A 24,089-nucleotide genomic window follows, 5' to 3' on the forward strand; every position below is an offset into this window, starting at 1 on the left:
TTTTAAAGTCAGGTGTGTAGAGGTATACTTTACATATATATAGTCAGATGCCCCCATTTTAAGTGTACAGTTCTGTGAATTTTGACAAATGTATATGGTCTTACAACCACTGCCACAATCAAGAAATAGCGTATTTCCATGACCCCGAGTGTCTCCTTATGCTACCCTGTGGTCCCATCCCTCCTTCCACCCCAACCCTGCAACCACGGATCTGTTTTACGTCCCTACAGTTTTTGCCTTTTCCAGAATGTCATAAATGGAAGCAGAGATTGGCCTTTTATTCTTTTTAAGTTGGGGTATTATTTACATGGAGTAAAATGTATGCTTTTTGGCAGAGAAATCCATGAGTTTTGACCAAAAACACATGGTCCTGTAACCACCACCACAGTCAAGACACAGAGTTATTCTCTCACCCCCAAAACTTCCCCCATGCTGTGCTTCTATGGTCACTTTTTGTCCCCATGCTGTCCCTATGTCCCCCCCCAAGCAAACATCTGTTTTCTTTTCCTATAATTTTATCTTCTCCAGAAAGTCACATAAATAGAATCCTAATGTATCTAGCTTCTGAGTGCATCTTCTCTCTCTCATCATCATGCATTTGACATCTGTCCATGTCGTTCGTATCCGTAGTTCATTTCTTCACTTGCTGAGCTGTATTCTGTTGCGCGAATGTACCTAAGCATGTCTATCTGCTCGCCAGCTGAAAGACACGTAGATTACTTCCCTGTGTGGCAATTATGGAGTATTCTCTGTATGTTCTGCTGGATTTGCTTTGATAACATTTTGTTGAAGCTGTTTGCATTTATATTCATAATGACTCTTGGACTATAGTTTTTTCTTTTTCTTTTTTTTCCAGGGGTGAGGGGTGTCTTTGTCTGCTTTTGGCGTCAGGGACATGTTGGCCTTATACAATTATTGGGAAGTGTTTCCTCCTCCTCTAGTTTCTGTAAGAATTTGTGCAGAGTTGGTATTCTTCCTTCCTTAAATAAGTTGGTATTAGAATTCACCAGTGAAGCCGTCTGCGTCTGGAGTTTCCTTTGTTGGAAGGTTTTCAATCATGAATTCCATTTGTTGAACAGACACAGTACCATTCTCATTACCTATTCCCTCCCGAGTGAAGCTTTGGTAGTTTTGTCTTCCGAGGGACTTGTCCATCTCATCGGAGTTATTAAATGTATTGTTATAAAGCTGAGACAAGTCAGTGCTAAAATAACCAAACGCATGAGTGAATGACTCGCCTAAGGAGACCATCGCCAACAAAGGACAGGAATTCTAGGTTAGGGAATAATCTGAAATTCACGAAGAACTTCATGCTCTTTGGAAACGAGTGAGTTTATTGAAAAGTACAATTATGCCCAAAGATGTAAAGCTAAGTCTTATCAAAAAATTGGAAACCACATAAATGTCAAAGAAAGTTAATGTGGTATACTCACTTGATAAAATATATATTATATATCATTTAAACACTGTAAAAATGTGCATTGCAAAGTCTAGAAAAAAAAATACACCAAAATGGTGTTGTTATTTGTTGAGGTTTTGAGTCTGTGGAACTTTTTTTTCCTTCTTTTTTATTTCTTCTAAATTAGCTATATAATTTTTTTAATGAGACAAAAAAAACTAAAGGAAAAAAACGAGCATTTTCTTCCATCTCTCATGGGGCATAACTGGAGTTCCTATCAAACACAGAACCTGACACTTAGTAGCCCCTCAATAATGCCAGGACCAAGCAAGTCAAGGACCAATAGCTCAGTTTCCAAGTCTCCTTCCTCCCAAGGCTTCAGCTGTCACCAGCACTGCTACTTCTGCGGTAGCTGCTCGAACCAGTCTGAGCTCATGTTCCGGCCCTGGCTGTCCCCATGAGGTCCTACAGTTACCTGAGACCACCCGAGATGGACTGTGCATGCACAGCCAGTGGCCAGGCCGTCTGCTTGCTGTGTGCACTGCTCACCATCCCCGTGGGGCCAAGCCCACATGGGCAAGCCCTGCTACCTGGTGTAGCTCCTCTCCTCACAGGCATGCTCCATTGTCTCATTCGACTTCACTTATAAAGCCCAAGTTCAAAGGTAAAATTATGCAGCATTTCAAGGTGATGATGGCAGGGGAAAAAAAAACAACCACCTAAGTGTCCCATGCAGTTGCACAGATAATATACCTGGCAAACCAGTCTGTTGGATTGGGTAGCAGAGCCTAACACAGAGTGGTGTCCCATAGAATTCAGGATGGTGACAGGGCAGGCCCAGTAGTGGATATTTCTAGAACACACGTCCCTAAATATCCATATCCACTCCATAATTACGGCTATGTAATTACATAGGTTGCAGAAGGTAACAGGAAGCAGAACACCATGAGGACAGAGAACATTTCTTGGTTTTGTTTACAGCTATACCCTCAGAGCCTAGCCTAGTAGCTGGCACTTTATAGGTAACCAATATTTATTAGATATAGTTATAGAGATTCCTGTCCTTACTCTTTCTCATTAGCTTCATAACTCCTGTACCTCATTTAAGATTCTATTCAAAATGTCCCCTCCTCCGGGAAGTCTTCTGCAATCCTTCCAGAGTTAGTGATTCCTCCTGTGCCTTTAGCGCATCTTGTGTGGCCCGCTATATTTGCACCAAGCCGAAGCATGAGGTTATGAGGCAGCACCTTTCATAAATCCTCATAGTTTGGCTTAGTTAACAAAATTCCTAAGGAAACTATCAAAAACCCCAACCCCATCAACTAGGACAAAACAAATTATTCTATGGCATTTTCTAAGAAGGAAAGTATTTATTTTGTCTATTAGTCATCCTTCTCTCCTTTTTCACCAAATGCTTTCATTTTAGGCTTAAAATGTTTCTATGTCTTTTTTTTTTTTAAGATTTTATTTATTTATTTGACAGAGAGAGAGATCACAAGTAGGCAGAGAGGCAGGCAGAGAGAGAAGGGGGAAAGCAGGGAGCCCAATGCAGGGCTCGATCCCGGGACCCTGAGACCATGACCTGAGCCAAAGGCAGAGGCTTAACCCAGGAGCCCAGGAGCCACCCAGGCGCCCCTACATGTTTTGTTTTTTTTTTTTTTAATAAACTTTATTTTGGAAAAATTTACTTTTACGGAAAAAATAAATTGTGTAGATAGTACAGAGCGTTCATAAATAGCCCTTGTCCAGTTTTCCCTGTCGTGAACATCTCATGTTACCATGGTACGTGTGTCAAAACCAGGACATTTGGCATCGGTACAGGCCTAGTAAGTAAATGCCAGACTTTATTTGAATTTCACCAGTTTTTCCATTAATGTCCTCTTTCTGCAACATGAGCCAGGGCAGGGCACCGTGTTACAGTTAGCTGTCATGTCTTCTCATGCCTCCTCTGGACTGGGACAGTTCCTCAGTCTCTCCTTGTTTTTCAAGGGCCTGACAGTCTCAAGAAGTTCTGGCTCGGTATCCGAGAGGATGTCCTCTCATCTGGGCTTGGCTAATGTTATTCTCGTGCTGAGACTGGGGTTACAGACTTATGGGAAGAACACCACAGGTCACGACATTCCAGTGACACCTGCCATCACTAGTGACATTCTCTTTGATCACTCAGTTGAGGTGGTATTTGCCAGGTGCCTCTGCTGGAAAGTTACTGTTTTTTCCTTTCTGCATTCTAGTCTTTGGAAGCAAAGATAGAGAGTTCTGGAATCCTGTTTTATGTGTCCCAGAACTGATTGCTATACTATAATTGTTCTTGTAAGAAAAAAAAAATTGATGAATTATGATCACTTTATAATACATTTAACATCAGACTTTAAAAGGAAATTTACCTGTCAGACCCAGTGATCTGAGAATCACTATGTTCCTCACATATGCTGTGTTTGTCAGATTACAAAACAACCCTGATCATGAACAGGGAGGATGAGAGTCATATGGCACTACCTCGTATTCTTTGTCATAAGCACTCCTCACATCTCCAACTCTGGCTGCATTGGTTCCCTCTGACAAATAACATCCTCATTCCTGCTCTGTCCCAGAGGTTGTCCTGGGCTCTGTGGCTTGGACCCTGATGTTGACCTGTTGCAACTCCTTTCTTGTACAGTAGGGGCAATTGAAGACCAAAGACAGAGAGGGCTTGCGTGAAGTCACACAGCTCTTAGTCTCTCAGGTCCCCTGTGTTCCCAGTAATGCTAGTGATAATCTTGGCCCTCCTCATGCCTCAAATCCCTGGTCAGCCAGGAAGGATTCTCTGCTTTTCTGCATGGCTCTCCATCCCAGTCTCACTATCTGAGTTCCTGTGGCATAATCAAACCTGGGTCTACCATGGAGGGTCCTGAGGACCCTCAAGGAACTCCTGGCAGGCAAGATGACAGTTCCCTTGAGGGCTTAACACATGCCTGGGGCAGAGTAGCTGTAAATTAATAGTTGGATGAATGGACTAGCAGAAACACTTAAATGCACCAACCCCTTCTGCCTGGTTAAGGGCCATTACTCACCTTGGTGGTAGCATCGTCCCAACATGGGCCTCAACCTTACACCAACCTGTGTGCTTTGGCTAATGAGCTAGGGATGGCCCTGCCCCTACCTGAACCTACATTCTGAGAGCTGGGACCTTGTTTGTCTTGCTCACCAGCTGGATCTCAGCATCCCGCACAGATAGTAAGTAAGCATCTACTGGGTATCTGCTGAACGAGTGATCGAGTGTGATCCCAGGCACAGAGAAGACCAGGCTCACACTCACACACACACACACACACACACACACAGATGTAGCTCCCCACATTTCTCACCAGCTGCCAGGCCATCACATCAGAGGCAGGTTTTCAAATAGAAGTGAGAAGTTGGATGTTTGAAGCTAAACAAAGCAGTGGGCTGAGCCAACTTGCCTTAAAGGAAAGCTGTTTCCCCCTCCAGACCGCCTGGCACAAGGGAGCCTGCCGCCAGGCCTGTCCCACAGTCAACCCTCAGCTTCCACCATCTGGACCCAGTTAGAGAATGTGGGGCCAGGGGTTTCTGGGAAGAAGGTCACTCACCATCCTCCCATCAGGGAGGCCAGGGCTGACCTGGCTCTCTTCCCACAGCCCACTCTGCTCACAGCCAGCACACCAGATCCTGGGGCTGGGGCTGGCGTGGGAGGAGGTCCATATCCAGCCGTGGAAGGAGGGAAAGAAGAAAGAGGCCCACTCGCTTGTCTGGGCACCTCATCTGTGCTGGCTGGCTTGTAGCTTATTACGAGTGAGAGGCAGAGGTCATCACAGCCTCCTACGACATGGAAGCTGAAGCTCAGAGAGGTTACTGATTTGCCAAGGCCACAAAGCCTGTCAGTGGAAGAGCCTCAGCTTGGTTTGATCCCAGAGGCTGAAGTCTGGCCAGAGGCTGTGGAAAAGGTTTCTCGTCGCTCTATCTTTCCAAGTAGCAGAGTGGTTCCCGTTTCTTCAGTCCATGTGAAATGCCATCAGAATGATTCACTCTTACTCATTTGGTTGTTTGTTTTGTTTTTAAGGCTAATATAAGTAATGGGGGTGGGCAGTGGAGTCATGGAGCTATCAGCCATTCACCCCCTGGTGTGAATTACTCCAATCCCTTTGCTTTCCTTCTGATTCTGATCTCCGGCTGAAGCTCCCTTGTATGGAGGAGGTGGAAATGTTGTTAAGGAAAGAGACTCAAGGTCACTTCACTGTAGTCAGTGTGCAGTTAAGGAAATGAGGTCAAGAACCAGGAGGAGAAATGCCCAGAAGCTGGGTTAGGAAAGCTGATGGAGTGAGGCCCTGGCTCAGGCATAGAAAAGAATGTGATTCTCAACACTACAGAAAGTTCTTCTCACCCAAGGCCCCTGGTGACCTTAAAGCCAAAGGCAAGGTGGGGGGTGAGGGATGGAGGGGAAGATGGAGGTTTTCAGAAAGAGAGGGTCATTCTAAAAGAGGCCGTGGGCCACCTGGGCTATAACGGTCTGTCCTGATAAAGGAGGTCCCAGCCACTTCCCACAGCCCCACGTTGGGGAAGCACCAGTGATGACAAGCTGTGAGCCTTGTCCCAGCCAGTCCCTATTTTCAGATATTAGATCATTCCAAGTCATCTTCTCTTTGCCTTTTTTCATATTAAAACCTGGGAACACAGAGGCCAATGGCTGAACATTTATGAAAAGAAAAACATCAATCAGTGCACACTTCTGGAAAATGGACAAAATGTTTCAAGTTACCTGAAAGTTTGCGAAATGTCCCACTGGAGGAACTAAAAATTGTCAGTTCCAGAACTGAGACAGAACAGTGGCTGTACTCATAAGCTATTGTCGCATAATAGATGGTCCCCAAACTTAGCACTTTTAAACAAGTTTCTGAGGGTCAGGAATCCAGGAACGGTTTAGCTGGCTGGTTCTGGCTCCAAGTCTCTCAGGGGTTTGTGACCAAGCTGTTGGCAGCCTCCTGATGACTTGCCTAGGCTGGTGGATCCACTTCCAAGTGCACTTATGGGCTGTCGACAGCCTGAAAGGAGGCCACAGTTCAACTGAGGTGCGTGTCTCCAAAGCTCACATGGCAGCTTGCTTCCCTGGAGTGAGAGATCAGAGAGAAAAAGCCTAAGACGGAGGCCTCTGTCTTCCATGATTGAATCTCGGGTTGACATAGCACCATCACTTCTGCCATTCACCACTGGTCACACAGACCAACCCTCCAAGCACAGCGTGGGAGGGATCTACCAAGGTGGGCACGGTGTGAGTGCCAGGAGCCAGGGCTCGTCAGGTGCTCTCTTGGGTACTAGCTATAGCATTTTTTTCTTAACCAAATTTTCATTTGGACCAAATTAATATCAACCAACATGATTTCATTTCAGTTGCCTTCAGCCAGATCACAGATGGCTTTGAACCTGAAGGGAAGTATGGATAAGGGTATTTTCCATGAGGATTACCTTAGGTGGAAAAGTGTCTTTGCCTGAAATTTACCATCAGTATCCTTTATTTCTCCCCCAATTTCAAGAGGTTCCTTAGATAAGTGTGCATTCAGCTCCAGTGTCTGTCAGAGCTAGTACAGTCTATTTGTTAGTGCAAGACCAATAAATTGTTAGTTCAACAAGGGGCCTCAAATTCAAACAAGGGGCCTCAAACAAGGGCCCACCCCTCAAATTCCTCTGTTAGCAGAAGGGCACTTGGCAACACACCTGGCTGTTCTGAGCCTTCCTTCAAAGGAATAACCCACTTTCCCTGAAGCAGTACCTTCATTAGGCTTAGCAAAACTGAATTGGGAGCTTGTCTCTATTTTCTCTCAAGGTCCCAGATGATCTTAGATCTTGCCACAGTTGTTAGTAAGCGACCTTGATGGGCCCCCTTTCCACCATTTTATTGTCAGCAGGATGCTTTTTTTCCCCCTCGCCTTTCAATCCGTCTCTTTCCCTTATGATGGATTCTTTCGGCTTTTCTTTTTTTTTTTTTTTTTAAAGATTTTATTTATTTATTTGACAGAGAGAAATCACAAGCAGGCAGAGAGAGAAGAGGAAGCAGGCTCCCTGCCGAGCAGAAAGCCCAATGCGGGGCTCGAACCCAGGACCTGGGATCATGACCTGAGCCGAAGGCAGCGGCCCAACCCACTGAGCCACCCAGGCGCCCCTCTTTCGGCTTTTCTTAAGTCAGTCACTGTAGTGTCTACCAAACAATGGGCTGATCAACCATAGGGGAGAGGACAGATTAAAGTCACATACCATAACCCTGGAGCTGACTGTAAGGTGGAGGAGGGTCTTTGTGCATGTGATTAAGCTGAAGATCTTAAAGTGGGGAGACTTTTTGGATTATCCAGGTAGGCCTTAAAAGCAATCACAAGGGACCTTGTAAAAGAGAAGCAGATACCCACACTACTGGCTTCGAAGGGGACATGAGCCAAGGAGTGTAAGAAAACCAGTTTTAGAAACTGGAAACACAAGGAAATGGATTTTCCCTTAGAGGGAGAACAGAGGGAGTATAGCCCCGACACCTTGATTTTGGTCAGTGAACCTGATTTTGGACTTCTGACTTCCAGAACTGCAAAGAATAAGCGTGCATTGTTTTAAAACATGTTTGTGGTCATTTGTATCAGGGGGAATAGCAAACTAATACACTGTCATGTTCATATGGGACAATCAGGAAAACTTAGAGCAGGAAAAAAACACCTCTGGTTCCTGAGCTGTAAGTGCTGGAGGTTTCCTGGCTCACACATGCCTTTGTTGTTAAGGAGAGAAAGACCTTCCCACCAAAGCCGCAGCTCCTTTGGAAGATAACCAATGACACTGATTTCCTGCATGTTCCAATGAGGCCTGATGAGTTAGACATGCTGGATTAGAACCCGCCACTCGTTCACTGGATGACCTTGAGCAGATTCTACAGCCCCATCTTCTCAGCTCTGACTACACATTAGAATCACCCAGAACACTTCAAATCAGACCCATGGCCAGGCCGCATCCCTGAAGATTGATTCAGGAGGTCTGGGTTAGGGGCTTGGACATCAGTGTTTTTATTTATTTATTTATTTAAAAAAATTTTTTTAATGATTTTATTTATTTATTTGAGAGAGAGAGCATGAGAGGAGAGAGAGATCAGCGGGAGAAGCAGACTCCCCGCCGAGCAGGGAGTCCGATGTGGGACTCGATTCCAGGACTCCAGGATCATGACCTGAGCCGAAGGCAGTTGCTTAACCAACTGAGCCACCCAGGCACCCCGACATCAGCGTTTTTATAAGACCCCTGGTGATTCTAATATGCAGACAGGCTGAGCAAAGCCTCTCTAGATCTGTTCCTCCTTGGAGACAGAAATCAGTTCGGTTACCTATCCCATGGGTGTGATGAGCCTGAAACAGGTAATCCGTGTAAATTGTTCAGCACGTAGTAAGCCCTCAATAGATGTTAATTAGTTAATTAATTAATTAGTTAATACTTCAATCCAGACAGACAGATCATCTTTCAGTGCCTACTCTACCCACTTTAAAAATTCTCAGGATAAATAGGATGGTTCAGTAGATCACTAACATGGTGACATTTTCAGGGACACTTTAAATTAAGCATTTCAAACTCCAGGGGGACATAAGATAGGATCTAATCAGATGTCTCTCTGGCTTCATGGGATTCCTGTGCCACTCAAAGCCCAGGCCAAGCACCTGGTTCAGTGTCACCGAGGTGAGTGTCTTGCTCCCAGCACGTCTTCAGGTTGCAAGAAATTGACACATATTCAAGAAGGGTAGAGCCCGTCTGGCAGGCTAAGGAGGATTGTAAAAATCCTTCAGGTTTTAGAACCAGGAGTTTGGTTTACTCTGGACTCGAGGGCTCCCTGAAGGGATGACCTTGAGTTTTCAAAAATAATTGCTTTTCCTCTTCTGTGCTCCTCCATGCTCGTCAGCTGGAGGCAGAAACAGTTTCCTAGCTCGAGAGAGCTTTGGAATGGAGCCCAGAGGCTGCAAGCCCTGGGAGCTGGAACCAAGGCAACAAGCCAGGGGGGTGGGGGGACAGACCCAGGCTGGGTGGGGCCAGAAGCCCCCACACCTGGGGCAGGAGGGCCCTGTCTGCCCTGTGAAGCACAGAATCGTGGCGCTGATTAGAAGACAATGATTAAACAGGTCTGCAAACATGGTTTGGTGAATCAACAGCCCCCCTCAGTACAGCCGCTCCTTTGTCCACATCACAGAGACGGCTTTAGGGGAATGCAATCCGATTCTGGCCTCCTCAGCTGGAGGACGACTGTGTCCCCCCATTACCCCTCCTTTTTGGTTTTCTTTTTGCTTGAAAACAAGATTGGGTTATCTCTTCTTTCCTTCTGGGTGTTGAGAGTCTAGAAGCCCTTTAAATAACACGCCTGTTGAAGGCCCGGATTTGTCCCCAGCAAGCAGTCATTGCACTCCCAAGGCCACCTGTGTAGCGGCTTCAGGGTACAGAGGTAGAGACTTGGGGTTCTCCTCCACCATGCCCTGCCCTGTCGGGGTCCCTCTGCCTGCCCTGGGGCAAGCCCCTGTCCCAGCTTGGGATTCTGCCTCCTGTCCTGTACAGTCAGGGTAAGAGTGCTCTTAGTTCGTGTTCTCCCTGTCACAGCGATAAACCCCTTTGGCTCAAGTCATAAATCACAGCGCAGGACTCATTGTCCCCGTTGAAGACCACTAGTGCTGCCGTGTGGCTGCTTTCATAGGAAATGATCACCAGCCAGTTTATAAGTAGCCGATGTCTGAGCCCCCAAGGCCCCACTTGTGTCTACTCTCAGCCACTGCCCTGGGACCCCCCAAACCTCCTTGTGACTCAGCATCCGAAGGCGTCATGCCGGGCCCAGAGAAGGGTCACAAAGACAAGGCATGGAAGAAGGACAGCGGGCCCTCTGTTTGCTAGTGAGCTCAGATTTCTGGTGTTCAGGTTTTGAATAGCAGGCCTCGGCCCTCCAGAGGCTCAAGTACTTCTCAGCCTGGTACTGTCTCTCAGGGGAGCCTCTGCCACCCTTTACCCACCAGAGTGGGGCCCAGCTCATGGGCAAACTCAGAGTGCTAGGAAGCCATTGACCACCAAGGGACCTCTGATCTGTCCACCCACCCTCCTTTCTAGCAGGCCGTTTGGTCCAAAAGTTGGCCCTGAGAGGAAGAACTGGCCAGCTGTCCTCCAGACCCTGTGAAGGACTCTCACCAGGCCAGGGGAGGCCACACTGCTCGGCTCCTGCCCCTGAGTCCCTTTATGTTTCCCCTCCTTGTGAGCATTTCTAGACACCTCAGCCCACGGGCAGAGCTGAGAAGAACAGCAGGGTCACAAAGACCCCTGGAGCTGTCTCAGGGGTCCCCAAGGGTTGGGAGGTCTGATTGACATTGAGCTTCTGTGTAAGATTTCGTTTGGGTCTGTGGCTAGCTCAGTCCCCTCACTGTATGGACAGTTAGGCCCAGAGTGCACACAGTGAGGCAGGAAGCCTAGAACCCAAACCTCTGGCCCCCAGCATGGGGCTCTGCCCACTGCATCTATGTCCTCTCTCCTCTGTGGTTCTATCCTCCCTGTCCCTGCAAACATATTACTCTATTCTGGGGAAGGAATATTCCATGATCCATAATCCTTATGGACAGGTGTGCAATGGGAAACCCCTTTCTTATTCCAACCCTGGGGCAATTTCATCAACCTGCAGCTGTGGCCTTAACCAGGATGCAACTTATCTGAAAAGGTTGTTTAAACACCACACTAGATACCAGGTAAATAATTAATAAGACTGTGACATGTGTAGGTTCTTGTTATGGATATTAGTTCAAGCCCCCTCCCCCACCACGGACTCCCTGAAGGACCTGGAGAAGTCCCTTGGCCTCTGTGGGCCTCGGTCTCCCCATCTGTACAATGGCAACATTGGACCAGAATCTTGAAGGGCCCCCTTGCTCCCTGCTCTGTCCCTGATTCTGTAAGGCCAAGAGTAGGATCAGCCATTGTGGGAATCCTCTCAGGAAGAGGCTGCTCCTCCGGGATGACCCACTGATGCAGTCATAGCAGTGTCTTTGGAACCAGATTTGGAGAGGGGAGGCTCAGCCCGGGTCTGGCACCTCCAGGAGCTTGCTAGTGCTTAAGAGTGTGGCGATCAAAGCCAAGCTTTGCAATTCAGGGCCCCACTGATGAGTCAGTCATTTCCGCTCTCTGAGCCTCAGTGTCCTTATCTGTCAACCAAAGCTGGTAACACTTATCTTCAAACCAGAGCTAGCAGGGTCCCTGGCAGAGCCTCCCAGATACTCCCCAGTGTCTGTCTTCCCACAGAATCACAGAAACAGGATCTTTCAAAATGACCACCCAATATAAAGACTGCAGGTCCCCGCCTTCCTTGTAGTTAGCAGTACCATGTGGCCAAGTTCTGGCCAAAGGAGTGAAAATGGAAGGGTTTGGTGGAAGCTTTGGGGACCTTCCTTCAAAAGCAGTGGACATACATACTTTGCCTTTTTGTCCCCATCCTTCCCTCCCTCCTGCCCCCTGAAATGCCGCGGCAGTAGCTGCTCTTTTGAACCCCCAAGACAATGCTTACTGCTAAGGGTGACCAAATGGTGAGCTGGAGGGCTGTGCTTATTTGAGGGTCGTTTATCGCCCTCCTGCACCGCTTACCTCTGGGCTTATTTTCCTTATTTAGAGAAATCAACTCCCATTCTATATGTCACTGCTACTAGAGTCTCCATTTCTCACAGTTAAACGTAATCCTCACTCGTGGGACCTGATGAAATAAAATGGTTCTCCCCTAACCAAGTCACAGTCCCCCATCCCCTGCCTTAAAGTCCTTCTGTGCCTCCTCAGAATGACATTGACTCTCCTCAGCCTGGTACCTAGTTCCTTCATGATATATCCCCCTTCCCCCTCCAGCCTTGGCTCTCTCATTGCACTTCACCTTGCTCAACACCCCCCAGGCCCCAGCCAGCAGGAGCTACTCACAGCTCCCCACGCCACTCAGGCCACCCCTCATTTCTAGTCTTTTGCACCCATGAACCTGCTTTCCGGGAATGCCACCTCTCCACTGGCTCTCTGTGGCTTTCAATATTAAGATCAAGGGTTACCTCCTCCAGGAAGCCTCCCAAGACCTTCACAGGTGTGTTGTGTCCCATTTCTTGTTTTGCTTTGCTCCATTGGCACCATGGAGCTTTTTCATACTGTGTAAGAGCAACACACCAGTATCCCTGTCTGTCTACCTCCCTTGGTCTGTGGCCTGAGGCTGGGGAGAATGCCCGGTTCATCTCTACTACGGAGCCATCTGTGAGAGGAGCTGAGTGAAGGGAGGAAAGACAGAGGGCAGATGCTTGTTAGTGTGGAAATAGTCCTAGAAGCCAGTAGAACTGACTGGAGAGAGAGGTCAAAGTCAAGGGCATCCTGAGCAGCCCCTCATCCATGCTCCCCTGCTCTGGTCAGATATTCCTGGATCTAAGGGGCTCTTGTGCATTCATTGGCAAATCGGTCACTGATGGTAGGGTGGCATCTCAGGCTCGCTCAATCAGCAAGTGTGTAAAGATACACTTGGCCTCTGCCAACACTTTGTACTTCAGTCATTGCCTCATTATGGCCCATAATCGGCGACAATAACAGGATGGGAGAGTCAACTGACAGTTTCACAAATAGCATGTGTGCGGGGCCGAAGTTTGTGGTCCAAGGACTCTGCTAACAATGAACATCATTTAACAGCCTGACTCTAACTTTCTGGGGCCCCGATCCTCTAATGGTTCTTTGGTGTATCTCATCGCCACTCCTTTAACAGTGGGGGGGACTGAGGCCAAGAAAAATAAGTTGCCCAAGGTCACACACACCCAGGCTCTGACACCGAGGCCCTTGCCCTTTGTGCCACACTTGCCCTGCTCAGTGATTGCTGTCCAACAATTAACTGTGCATCTGGATGAAGACATAGACCCCTCGGGCCCAGTCATGAGGGGCACGAAGGGACGGATCCATTACAGAGCCTTTGAACTGGGAGGACACATTCTAATGATTTCATAACATAATCTTTTCATAGTTTTTGGCTTTTTATTATGAACCAGTTTAAGTATCTGCAGAAATAGAATATAACGATCCCCCTGGGGCCATCAGCAGCCCGCTTAAGTAGTTCTTGACACCTGCTGTTTTGGGTAATTTAACTTGGAATCATGGCTCCCTCTAGGAGACTAGAGGAGACACATACTACAACCAGAATAATCTTCAAATTTCTAACTGGATCGTGTCAGCTTGCCTCCTTCTTCCTCAAAACTCCAGTGGGATTCTGTGCCGTAGAAAGGAAGGCAAAGCAGAGCTCCTCCCCACCCCAGACAGCCCATCTCTGCACTTCTTGAAGGGAAAGGAGAAGTGTGCTTCTCTTTTGTTTAAGCCACTTTTATTTTGGGTTCTCTCTCATATTAGGAGTTCACAAAAAGCTACTTACTGGAGTCAGTAGAGGAGCTGAAAAACAAAACCGAACGACAACAAGGAAAATTAGACAACCCTGCAAACACCAGAGGATTCTGATGGGGGATGGGAAGTGTTGCTCAGGCACTGATGGTGTAGAAAGCTGTCCGGGTGACGCTCCCTCGGCCAGAGTTGAGAAGCACTGTTTCATGATCCGTGTCTGAACTTCTTCTGACACGGGGCTCAGCTAAAGTCATCTCCCAAGAGGCCCCAGGACTGAGGAACTCGGGGCTCCCTCCTCTGTGCTCCCACAGAGCTTGGTGCCACACTCTGCCAGAGGTGTGTGGGAGTTTATGGCATTAGTGTGGTTGGGTCGGGTTCCTGCTGTCCTCTGAGCTCCTCTAGGGTAGGACCACGTTAGATTGATCCACAGGGCCTGGCCCAGGGGTCAAGGTTCTTACCTGGGCCTCCAGAACCCTGCATGGCCTGGCCCCTGCCCCAGCGTCTTCCGGAACCATGGCCCCCTTCATTCCTTCTGCTAGTCTTTTCCCCGTCCCTTGAATGCACTTGGCCCCTCCCATCTCAAGGTCTATGCCTACTCCGGTCCCTGTCACCCACAGCTTTCACCTGCCTCTTCAGTTAGCTCCTGCTTGTCCCTCACCCTCTACCGTCGCTGTCTGAAGCCTGGTCTCGGCAGTAGCTGCACTGGCATCACCAGTAACTTGCTAGAAGTGCAGAATGTAAGGCATTTATAGTTAACAGGGGTTAACGAGGTCCCCAGAATACGGAGAATGCTGTGATGGGCAGTTCTGACTCAAAAATATGATCGAGGTGGAGGCAGGAGAGGGTCCCTTTTCAGAATAGAGGAATGCTGGGTGAACAGAAGAAACGATGCCCACCGCAATGACCGTGTCTGCAATGGAAGACTGTTGAACACATTCAGCCTGCTCTGGCTGGGCCAGAGGCCGTGAGCTCCTGTGCCTACAAGGGCTAGAAATGAGTGAGTCAATGTATTCCTTTTCTATTTGCTAGCAAATTATCACAAAATCAATGGCTTAAAATAACACAAACTTATTATCTTACAGTTCTGAAATGGGCTCTGAACTGGGTGTCACTGGGCTAAAATCAAGGTGTTGGCAGAGCTGTGTTCCTTCTGGAGACACTGCGGGAAACGTGTCCCCTTGCCTTTTCCAGCTTCTTGCATTCTTTGGCTCCTGGCTGCGTGACTCCACCCTCTGCCTCCATCACATCTCCCCTGACGGTGACATCCCCGTCCCTCTTTGAAAAGGACCCTTGCGATTACGTCACCCCCCCCATGTCATCCAGGATAATCTCCCTGCCTCAGGACCCGAGACTTCAGGTGCCCTGCGCCGCCCCACGCTCCACTTCTGTGTCGGTGTGATTCCTGTGCTTGTTGTGCATGAGCTGCGTCCAGCCTGAACTCAGGCCACACACCTCCTGCGTGTCCTTGGGCAGGTCCAGCTCCCTTTCTGGCTCTCAGCTGACTCAACTATAAGCTGAGGTACAGAGGGAGGGACAGGGAAAGGAAGCCGGGAAGGTGGAAGGGAAACAGAGTTTGTGGTCAGTACTCAGGGCTGGTTTGACAACGTTCCAGCTTCGGTCCCATTCCCGCAGTGTAAACTGCGCAGAGCGTAAAGGCTCACTCAGGAGAAAAGGAGGGGGGATGGGGTACATTTGGGTTTGCTTTTACATGCAGTGTTATTTTTAAATTTTCATCCCCTGAACTCCCTCCCTATTTTGACCCAGTTTCCATCTCCAGTTCAAAGGCAGAGAGCGGAGGCACCTGTTGTGCTCCATGCAGAATAAATGTCCAGGGCCGCTTGCGTGGCTTTTTGTTTGGAATCTGTCTGATCCGTTCATTGTCTCAGAGCCAGGAATCTTCTCTAGCAACTTCCTAGACATATAAGGCTCCAAAATGCCTGAGTATAGAAATAGCCTCTCTTCCCCCACCAGGCCAGTGTAAACACATCCCTGGGTGACGTTCCTTGCTGACAATGACCTGGCTGTGGCTTGTGTTATCTCACCATTTCCCCTTCAATCCTTTTAGTCCAAACACTCACAGTGGTTCCAGGCCCAACATCCGCTACAGAGGCCTCGATACTTTTGCCAATTAAAAAGCTGAATCCAAAACATTCCTGAATAATAGTCAACTCTCCGCAAAACTAACAAACGCATTTCACCCTGAGTGGCTGCCTATTTGTCCTTCTCTGCAGACTATAAATGTCCAAGCATTGTGGCAGGTTTTTACTTTCTGATTTTTTGGATGCTTTTACAAATGCCTTGTGATGGGACTACTTTGATGAGTTCTGATGACAGCCACAGCTTGTGAAATGTCAAGGGCGGGCGTTCCGAATGGAATCTAGATAGAGACAAAGCATACGCTGGATTAGTCCCTTTCTGAAAATCGCCCGTCATAGAGTCATAGACTCCCCCAAAGACCACTTAGGTCAGTTCTCCCCACGTGTAGCTGCATATCAGGAGCATGTGGAGAACTTAGAAAAAATTCTTGGGTCTCAACCAACATCTAAACATTTAGAATCTCTGGAGGTAAGACCCAGAGAGATTGTGGGGTTGTTTTTTGGATTTGGGTTTTTTTTTTGTTTGTTTGTTTACACTTTGTAGGCAATTCTGATGCACATCTATGTCTGGAATTCCCTTGTCTTATTCAGTCCTTTTTTGGCACTCCCCTCTACAGGATTTTGGCAAATTGTTGTCTATCCCTTCTTGTACTCCTCCAGGGATGGGGTGCTCGCTGCCTTTCAGAGCAGCCCCTCCTATCCTTCCTTAGCCAGCTCTGCTTTGTCAGAAGGTTCTTCCTCTCTGCCCCCTCTAACTCCCCTCACTAGGATGCCACAGATGCCTGTCTTTGGCCTTTGGAGATTTGGAGGGTGCAAACGTGTCCAATGAGTTCTAAGGAGTGACACCCCAGTTCCTTCAGCTGTTCCTCTTAGGACACAGCCTGAACCTCTCCCTATAGGGCCACTTCCTGTCTGCCACTGGCCTCTCACACATGCCACAGCTTTCCAAGGGGTCATGAAAACTGCTAACTCCTTTGGTCATGGAACCTGCTTCTACCAATGAGGCTGTTAATAATTGACTGATTAAGTCAGTCCATCATGGAGTGCCAAGTGCCCTAAGGGGTGCTAGGTTGGCCATGTGCTGCAGGAGAGGCAGAAGGGACTTTGCAAGGGGCTACACAGTTGCTGGGGGAGCCCGAGGAAAACACGAACATAGATACGAAATGCATTGCTTTTAGTGAAGAACTCCACTTTGCGGCAAGGACTGTAAACATCCTGAGGGGGACATGGTCACAAAAGATTCCAATGAGATGTAGCTTAAGGGAAGAATAATGTGAATCAGCCAGGTTCAAGCAGGAAAACGTGAACCTTAAATAATGTGCCGAGGCAGGGATTTAATATGAGAATCTGACAGAATTGCTGGAAGGGCTGGAGGGAGAAGCAAGACAGATTCCCAGCACAAGATGGACATGGCCCATTGGTCTCCTTACTGTCTGAGGCCACTTCCGGAGCTAGTTAGCTGTACACACACAGCCATGATTCAAAGAGCAGGTGGTCAAAATCCAGGAGAAGCAGCAGCCACAGCTGCCACCCCATTTCCAGGAAGCTGGAGAAGGGACCAGGAACACGAATGCAGAAAATCCTCACAATCTGTCATCTTGTCAGTGATGCCCCCAAAGGGACAGGACAATAGTCCGTGCCTTCCAGAAGAAGCACCTAGTCCACTTTAGAACTCTAGCTGCAAACAGGGTGGGAAATAGCTCTTAGCTTCCCATAGTCTCCAACCAGAAGGAAGGTGCAGTGGAGGTGGGACGGGTGGGAGATGTGTGGTTGGCATGATTTATAGCAACGAGATGGACACAGTTTAAGTGTCCATCCACGGTCTACCCTACCACGGAATTCTGTGCCACCTCGGAGAGGACAATGTTGCCTTTTGATTAATATGACATGAGAAAAGGTTCAGAATAAATCACTAACAAAAGAAAGAAAAAGAGTGAGAGAGAGAGAAAAGAACGAAAGAAAGAAAAGAAAAAAAGCAGGCAGCAGGATAGAGGTCACCATACAATTTCTTTTTTGTTAGATGAATTTTTGAAAAATACAAAGTTAAAAATACCTGCAAGATAAATGGCAACTTTTGGGTGAAAGGAGTGAAGGTATTTTTTTTTCCCCTAGAGGTCAAAAGTATAATTTCATAATGATGTAAGGTCAATATGTAGGTCATAATAATCACAAATATGTATGTACCTGACACATGAAGCAGAGATTGGGAATTAAAAGAAGTAGATCCACAATCGTCACAGATTTTAACATTTTTCTCAGAAATTGACAAGAAAACTGGATTGAAGGTATTTTAAAAATTCTTGCAAACTCTTCCGTGTTTTCCAAACTTTCTACATAGTGCACATATTCTTTTTGACCTAGGACAAAAAAAAAATGCTTTAAAAAAAAATCACACAAAAATCTTAAAGGTGCGGGGGCGGGGGGGGGCGGGAAGAGCAGCGAAGGTTAAACACAGAGGGGAGGCGCTGAAGGGGTCAAGGAGAGGCTCCAGGATGAGGGCCTCACGAGGTGCAGCTGGTGGGAGCCCTGCAAACTCTGTGTGTGACCTGGGGAAGGCCTGCCCTATTCTGGGCCTTTGTTTCCGCTCCCAAACGTTCGCCTTGGGACTGCAGCTCGAGCGGCAGGGAGAAGGCGCTCCAGCGAGCCGTGACACTCCGGGGTGGGGTGGAGGGAGGTGGCTGGGATCCGGGAAGCGGGACTACCGCTTCCTGCACACAGCCCCGACACGCCCGCGCCTGGGGGGAAGAGCGGCCTTGGCCTCTGGGCCGCAGATCCGCGACGCCCGGGGCGCAGGCGGAGCCTCTTGGCGGCTGAGCGGCTGCGCGGAGGCGGGACTTGCGGCGAGCAGGCGGCGGGAGGCTGAGCTACAGCTGCGAGAGTCCGAAGCTGCCCCGGAGCCCCAGCCCGCCGCAGGTAATCAGCGCTTTCTCTCTGGGCCCCCAGGCAGGCCGCAGTTGCCCTCCCTGAGATGGAGGCTTCCTTTCTGGGTCTCTGCTTCACCATCTGGGGACTGGCCTTTCCGCCTTTCCGCGCTGTGGGACCCTCTCCACGCTAACACTTGCGCCTGCACCCCGTTCCCCGGTGGCTCCTGTTGGGCTCGGAGGATGCAGGCCTCCCCAAGCCCTCCCCTTAGCTCGACCTCATTGCTCCTGCCATCCAGCCCACTCCAGCAGAGAGACCCTGATTGTAGCTGAAAGGCCAAGACAGGTGTCACCTCCCTGCAGAAAGGGTGAGGTTGGTGCCATTCGTACTGGGCAATGCAGGAAGTCCGGTTCTTGGACGGTGGACACTAATACTGGGAACCATAAGAAATCTCCCGTGGTCGGGAGGAAACAGAAAGGTAGGGCTATGGGAATCCGGGCTGAGGCTCCTATTCTTAGTTACTATGTGTCCTGCGTCAGTTCCCAAACTTCTCTGATCCCCCGCCTCCTTCCAGGATGCCGGTCCTGATCATCTGCCCAGATCACCCCAGGGGTGACTGAGAGTCTCCATGACTTAACTGTTAAGAAAATGGCTGCAAACTGTAAAGCGCGATGCACATGAGCAGTGATCTTCCAATTGCAAGTGAAGGCTCCAAGCACAGACCTCATTTAAGCCCCTAGAAGAGCAACAGCCTTGGCTCAGCATGAAAGATTTGCCAGGCTTTGTCTATGACTATCTCTTTCACCTGTTCAGCCTCTCCACCACTCACCTCCCCGTGGATTGGTTACCCCCCACTTAACCTCCCCTGGGACCCCTTCCTCCTCAGATCCAGGCCTGTTGGAGCCAAAGCTGCTTCTGTCCCAGCATGGGACAGCTCTGAGCAGAGTGAAACCTGAGTGCACCCCGACAGGTCTGCTGGCTCAACTACCCTCCAAGGGAGGGTTTTCCTGGGCAACACTGGCTTGAATGAGGCTGGGGGATCTGGCTGGGTATTTGCTTTCCAGGATGCCCAGTGGCAGAGCGTGGGGGTGGAGAAGCTGGGTGCAATTCCTTTTGGCTGCTGGGTGGGTCAAGACTCAACTGAGACAGAAAAGATGGAGGGATTGATGTCCTGGCTGAAGGGTAACAGTTTCAGTGAATCTAGGAATTTTAGACACCATTTAAATGTCACTGAATACATGTTATATTGTTTAAATTTTACAATTGTTGTTTTAATAAAGTCTGCACCGTTTCCAAGTCCTAGGGAAGAATAAACAGGCCCTTCTTTCCAGCAGCTGCCAGACTTGCCGCACTCTTGGGAAGCTGAGACCTATGCCCCAGGAGGTGGGCTAGGCAGGTTTCTGAGGGCACCGCCAGCTCTGTTGTGCTGGGCGGACAGTCGCCTTGCTTTTTAAGTGCACAGCCCCATTCGGTGTAGCCCCAAGAGGCCTTTCACATAAGAGGAAACCGAGGCACAGAGGGAAAGTGAAGCAAAGCCTCGTCTCAGAGAACAATTCTGTCATTCGGTCCCTTTGGTTTCTACTCCATCGTGAGGTCAAACTGTGAACAGTGTTTGTGGAAACGTTGTAGATCACTGACTGACTAGCTGTGGAGCAGCTGCTCCTCAGCGGGCAGACTTTGAGGCATCAGGGACACAGCAATGAATGAATCCTGCCTCTTGGAGTGGATGTTGTATTGGGGAGAGGCAGGCAAGAAACATATACGTGTGTAAATATACTCTTTTGTGGGTGTCAGGTGGGGAGAAACAAAGCACAGGAATGGGGGACAGAGTCCTGGCAGTGAGAAAAACTGCCGTTCTATAAATTTTATAAAGGACAGTCAGGGAAGGCCTTGCCGAGCAGGGGACATTTGATCCAAGACCCAGCAGAGGTGAGGGAGTGAGCTGGAGGATAGATGGGACATGAGGAGGTTGGAACCAGACAGTTCTTTAGGACTATTGCCTACCCCCAGCCCTGATGTACCCACGCCTTTGTAGCCCTTACGGTCCGCATTGTTAGAGGTAGCACCCCTTTACGCTAGCATCTCGGAACCTCTGAGCCGGCGGGCCTTTGGGAGACCACTTGGCCTGCTCTCACCTGTTCACTCTGGTTCCTCCTGTCCCGCTCCAGAGCCGTGAGCATGCTGCGCCCCCTGGTGTCCCGGCTGCTTTGCCTCCGTGGCCGCACCGCCCCATACTCTTCCTCGGCCGCCCTTCCAAGCCCCAACCCAAACCCAGACATCCGCTACAACCAGCTGTTCATCAACAATGAGTGGCAAGATGCCGCCAGCAAGAAGACCTTCCCGACAGTCAACCCTGCCACGGGAGAGGTCATTGGCCACGTGGCCGAAGGGGATCGGGCTGATGTGGATCGGGCAGTGAAAGCAGCCCGCGAGGCCTTCCGCCTGGGGTCTCCATGGCGCCAGATGGATGCCTCCGAGCGCGGCCGGCTGCTAAACCGCCTGGCGGACCTAGTGGAGCGGGATCGTGTCTACCTGGCTTCACTGGAGACGTTGGACAATGGGAAGCCTTTCCAGGAGTCCTATGCCTTGGACCTGGATGAGGTCATCAAAGTATACCGGTACTTTGCTGGCTGGGCTGACAAGTGGCACGGCAAGACCATCCCCATGGATGGAGAGCATTTCTGCTTCACCCGCCACGAGCCTGTCGGCGTCTGCGGCCAAATAATCCCATGGAACTTCCCCTTGGTCATGCAGGGCTGGAAGCTCGCCCCGGCACTGGCCACCGGCAACACTGTGGTCATGAAGGTGGCAGAGCAGACCCCCCTTTCTGCCCTGTACTTGGCCTCCCTCATCAAAGAGGCGGGCTTTCCCCCTGGGGTGGTGAACATTGTCACTGGCTACGGCCCCACGGCGGGTGCCGCCATCGCCCAGCACATGGATGTCGACAAGGTCGCCTTCACTGGCTCTACTGAGGTGGGCCACTTGATCCAGAAGGCGGCTGGTGATTCCAACCTGAAGAGAGTCACCCTGGAGCTGGGTGGGAAGAGCCCCAGCATCGTGTTGGCGGACGCGGACATGGACCACGCTGTGGAGCAGTGCCACGAAGCCCTGTTCTTCAACATGGGCCAGTGCTGCTGTGCGGGCTCCCGGACCTTCGTCGAAGAATCCATCTATGACGAATTTCTTGAGAGAACTGTGGAGAAGGCTAAGCAGAGAAGAGTCGGGAATCCCTTTGAGCTGGACACCCAGCAGGGGCCCCAGGTGGACAAAGAGCAGTTTGAACGAATCCTGAGCTATATCCGTTTTGGCCAGAAGGAGGGGGCACAACTTCTCTGCGGTGGGGAACGTTTTGGGGAGCGCGGTTTCTTCATCAAGCCCACGGTCTTTGGTGGCGTGCAGGATGACATGAGGATCGCCAGAGAGGAGATCTTTGGGCCTGTGCAGCCCTTATTTAAATTCAGGAAGATGGAGGAGGTGATCGAGAGGGCCAACAACACCAGGTATGGCTTGGCTGCCGCCGTGTTCACCCGGGACCTGGACAAGGCCATGTACTTCACACAGGCGCTCCAGGCCGGCACGGTGTGGGTAAACACCTACAACATTGTCACCTGCCACACGCCCTTTGGAGGGTTTAAGGAATCTGGCAATGGGAGGGAGCTGGGGGAGGATGGGCTTAAGGCCTACACGGAGGTGAAGACAGTTACCATCAAGATTCCTCAAAAGAACTCGTAAGAATGGCTACCACTGGACCCACCTCCAGCACAGAGTTCCATAGACCCCTAGACCATGGTTGCCAAGTAGTTTTTTAGCCTCGGACCCTACTTTAATTTTTCCAAATGAACTCTTAGAGGGAAGCTCGACAAATAAAGCAATTAAAATGAGAACTACTCTCATTAAAGCAGGACTGGGGACTGGACTCAGGTCCTATTCACCAGTGCGTCAGCCCAGCCCCCTCCATGGCCCTGAGTTACTTCCATGAAATCTTGGGAATCTCTGGAAAATAGATTAAAATCTGGACAGTGCCTTTTAGTTCTTCCTTCTGATCCGAGGACCGCCCCACCCCCATGGATTAACCTAATGCTTAGTTGATGGTCTCAGTTCAGACAGAAGATTGGAAAGCTTTCGGAGTTTCAAACTAGGTGGATTCCAAATCTTGGCCCCATTCTTCAGTGACGGAACCTAAAAACCAAGGATGCTTTTCCTTTTTTAAGTACCAGTTGCTGGCTATTTTGCTTGCTTACCCTGCATTTTGCTACTGATTTTCATTAATTTGAGGAAAGAAGTGGGCAAATAATGCAATTATTTAACTGCTCCTTTAATATAAACAACTCAAGCGTCCATCAGGTAGTGAGTAGGTAAATGAAATGTTTGCATGGAACGTTCCTCGTGCTAGTCAGCCATAAAAAAGGAATGAAGTCCTGACACGTGCCACAATATGGATGAACCTTGAAACCATTAGGCTGAATGAAAGAAGCCAGGCATACGTACAAGGCCACATACTGTATGATTCCATTTATGTGAAATGTCCAGAATAGGCAAATCCAGAGACAGCACATTAGCAGTTGCTAGGTGTTAGGGGAGGAGGGAATAGGGAATAACTGCTAATAGGTCTAGGATTTCTTTTGGGGATGTTTCAAAGGGTTCTGAAACCGGATAATAATGGTGGTTGTATAACTTTGTGAATATACACAAAAGTGCTGAATTGGCCCAGGGATTCACATAAAAGGGTGAATTTTATGATATGTGAATTAATTTCAGTTAAAAATTAAAGATACTTATACATTGTTTGCCAATCACTTTTTTTTTTTTTTTTTTAATCAATAGTCTCTTACAACTGAAAATTTTAGAGTTGTGGGCATGGAAGGGACCCATGTAGTCATCTAGTCAACCCCCAGCCAGGTGCAGAAGTCCTCTCCCCAGCATATTTCTAGTTGCATTTTTGTTTTCTCTTGGCTGGGTTATAAAGTGTAACTTTAAGACCCATAGAGAAAAGCCCTGGTTCCTGCCTAGAGCAAGTCCATCCGAGTTCCCATTTTGGGTCTTCCCCACTGTCCCCCAGTCCCTACCCCAAAACACTGCCCCTCAAGCAGCGCCCAGCATCAGGGCCATTCTGACATGTTAGGGATTTCCAGAATTTTGTTTATTTATATTTATTTTTTAAAGATTTATTTGAGAGAGAGAGTGCATGCACTTGTGCATGTGAGCGGGCCGGGGGGTGAGGGGGCAGTGGAGGGAGAGAGAGAAGCAGACTCCCACGGAGCACAGAGCCTGACATGGGCTGTCTCAGGATTCTGAGATCATGACCTGAGCTGAAATTAAGAGTTGGGTACTCAACCCACAACTACCCAGACACCCTGCTTTCCAGAATTTTAAAC

General features: G+C 49.0%; 1 protein-coding gene across 2 annotated transcripts; it reads left to right on the forward strand.

The window, feature by feature from the left end:
• Window positions 1-18,549: 18,549 nt before the first annotated feature.
• On the forward strand, window positions 18,550-23,499 carry ALDH1B1 (aldehyde dehydrogenase 1 family member B1). Of its 2 annotated transcripts, none has more exons than XM_047701088.1 (2): window positions 18,550-18,765; window positions 20,883-23,499. In XM_047701088.1, exon 2 carries the CDS (start codon window positions 20,893-20,895, stop codon window positions 22,444-22,446), a length of 1,554 nt encoding a protein of 517 aa, XP_047557044.1. In that variant the 5' UTR covers window positions 18,550-18,765; window positions 20,883-20,892; the 3' UTR covers window positions 22,447-23,499. The 2 variants fall into 2 exon arrangements, with proteins under 2 accessions (XP_047557044.1, XP_047557045.1); XM_047701089.1 differs by lacking the exon at window positions 18,550-18,765 and adding an exon at window positions 19,122-19,684.
• Window positions 23,500-24,089: the final 590 nt, after the last annotated feature.

This window comes from Lutra lutra, chromosome 13 (genome assembly GCF_902655055.1).
Source record: "Lutra lutra chromosome 13, mLutLut1.2, whole genome shotgun sequence".
NCBI lineage: Eukaryota > Metazoa > Chordata > Mammalia > Carnivora > Mustelidae > Lutra > Lutra lutra.

What these genes read in the sequence shown, in the direction of transcription:
- ALDH1B1 (XM_047701088.1), top strand. Translation starts at nt 20,893, where the DNA reads ATGCTGCGCCCCCTGGTGTCCCGGCTGCTTTGCCTCCGTGGCCGCACC.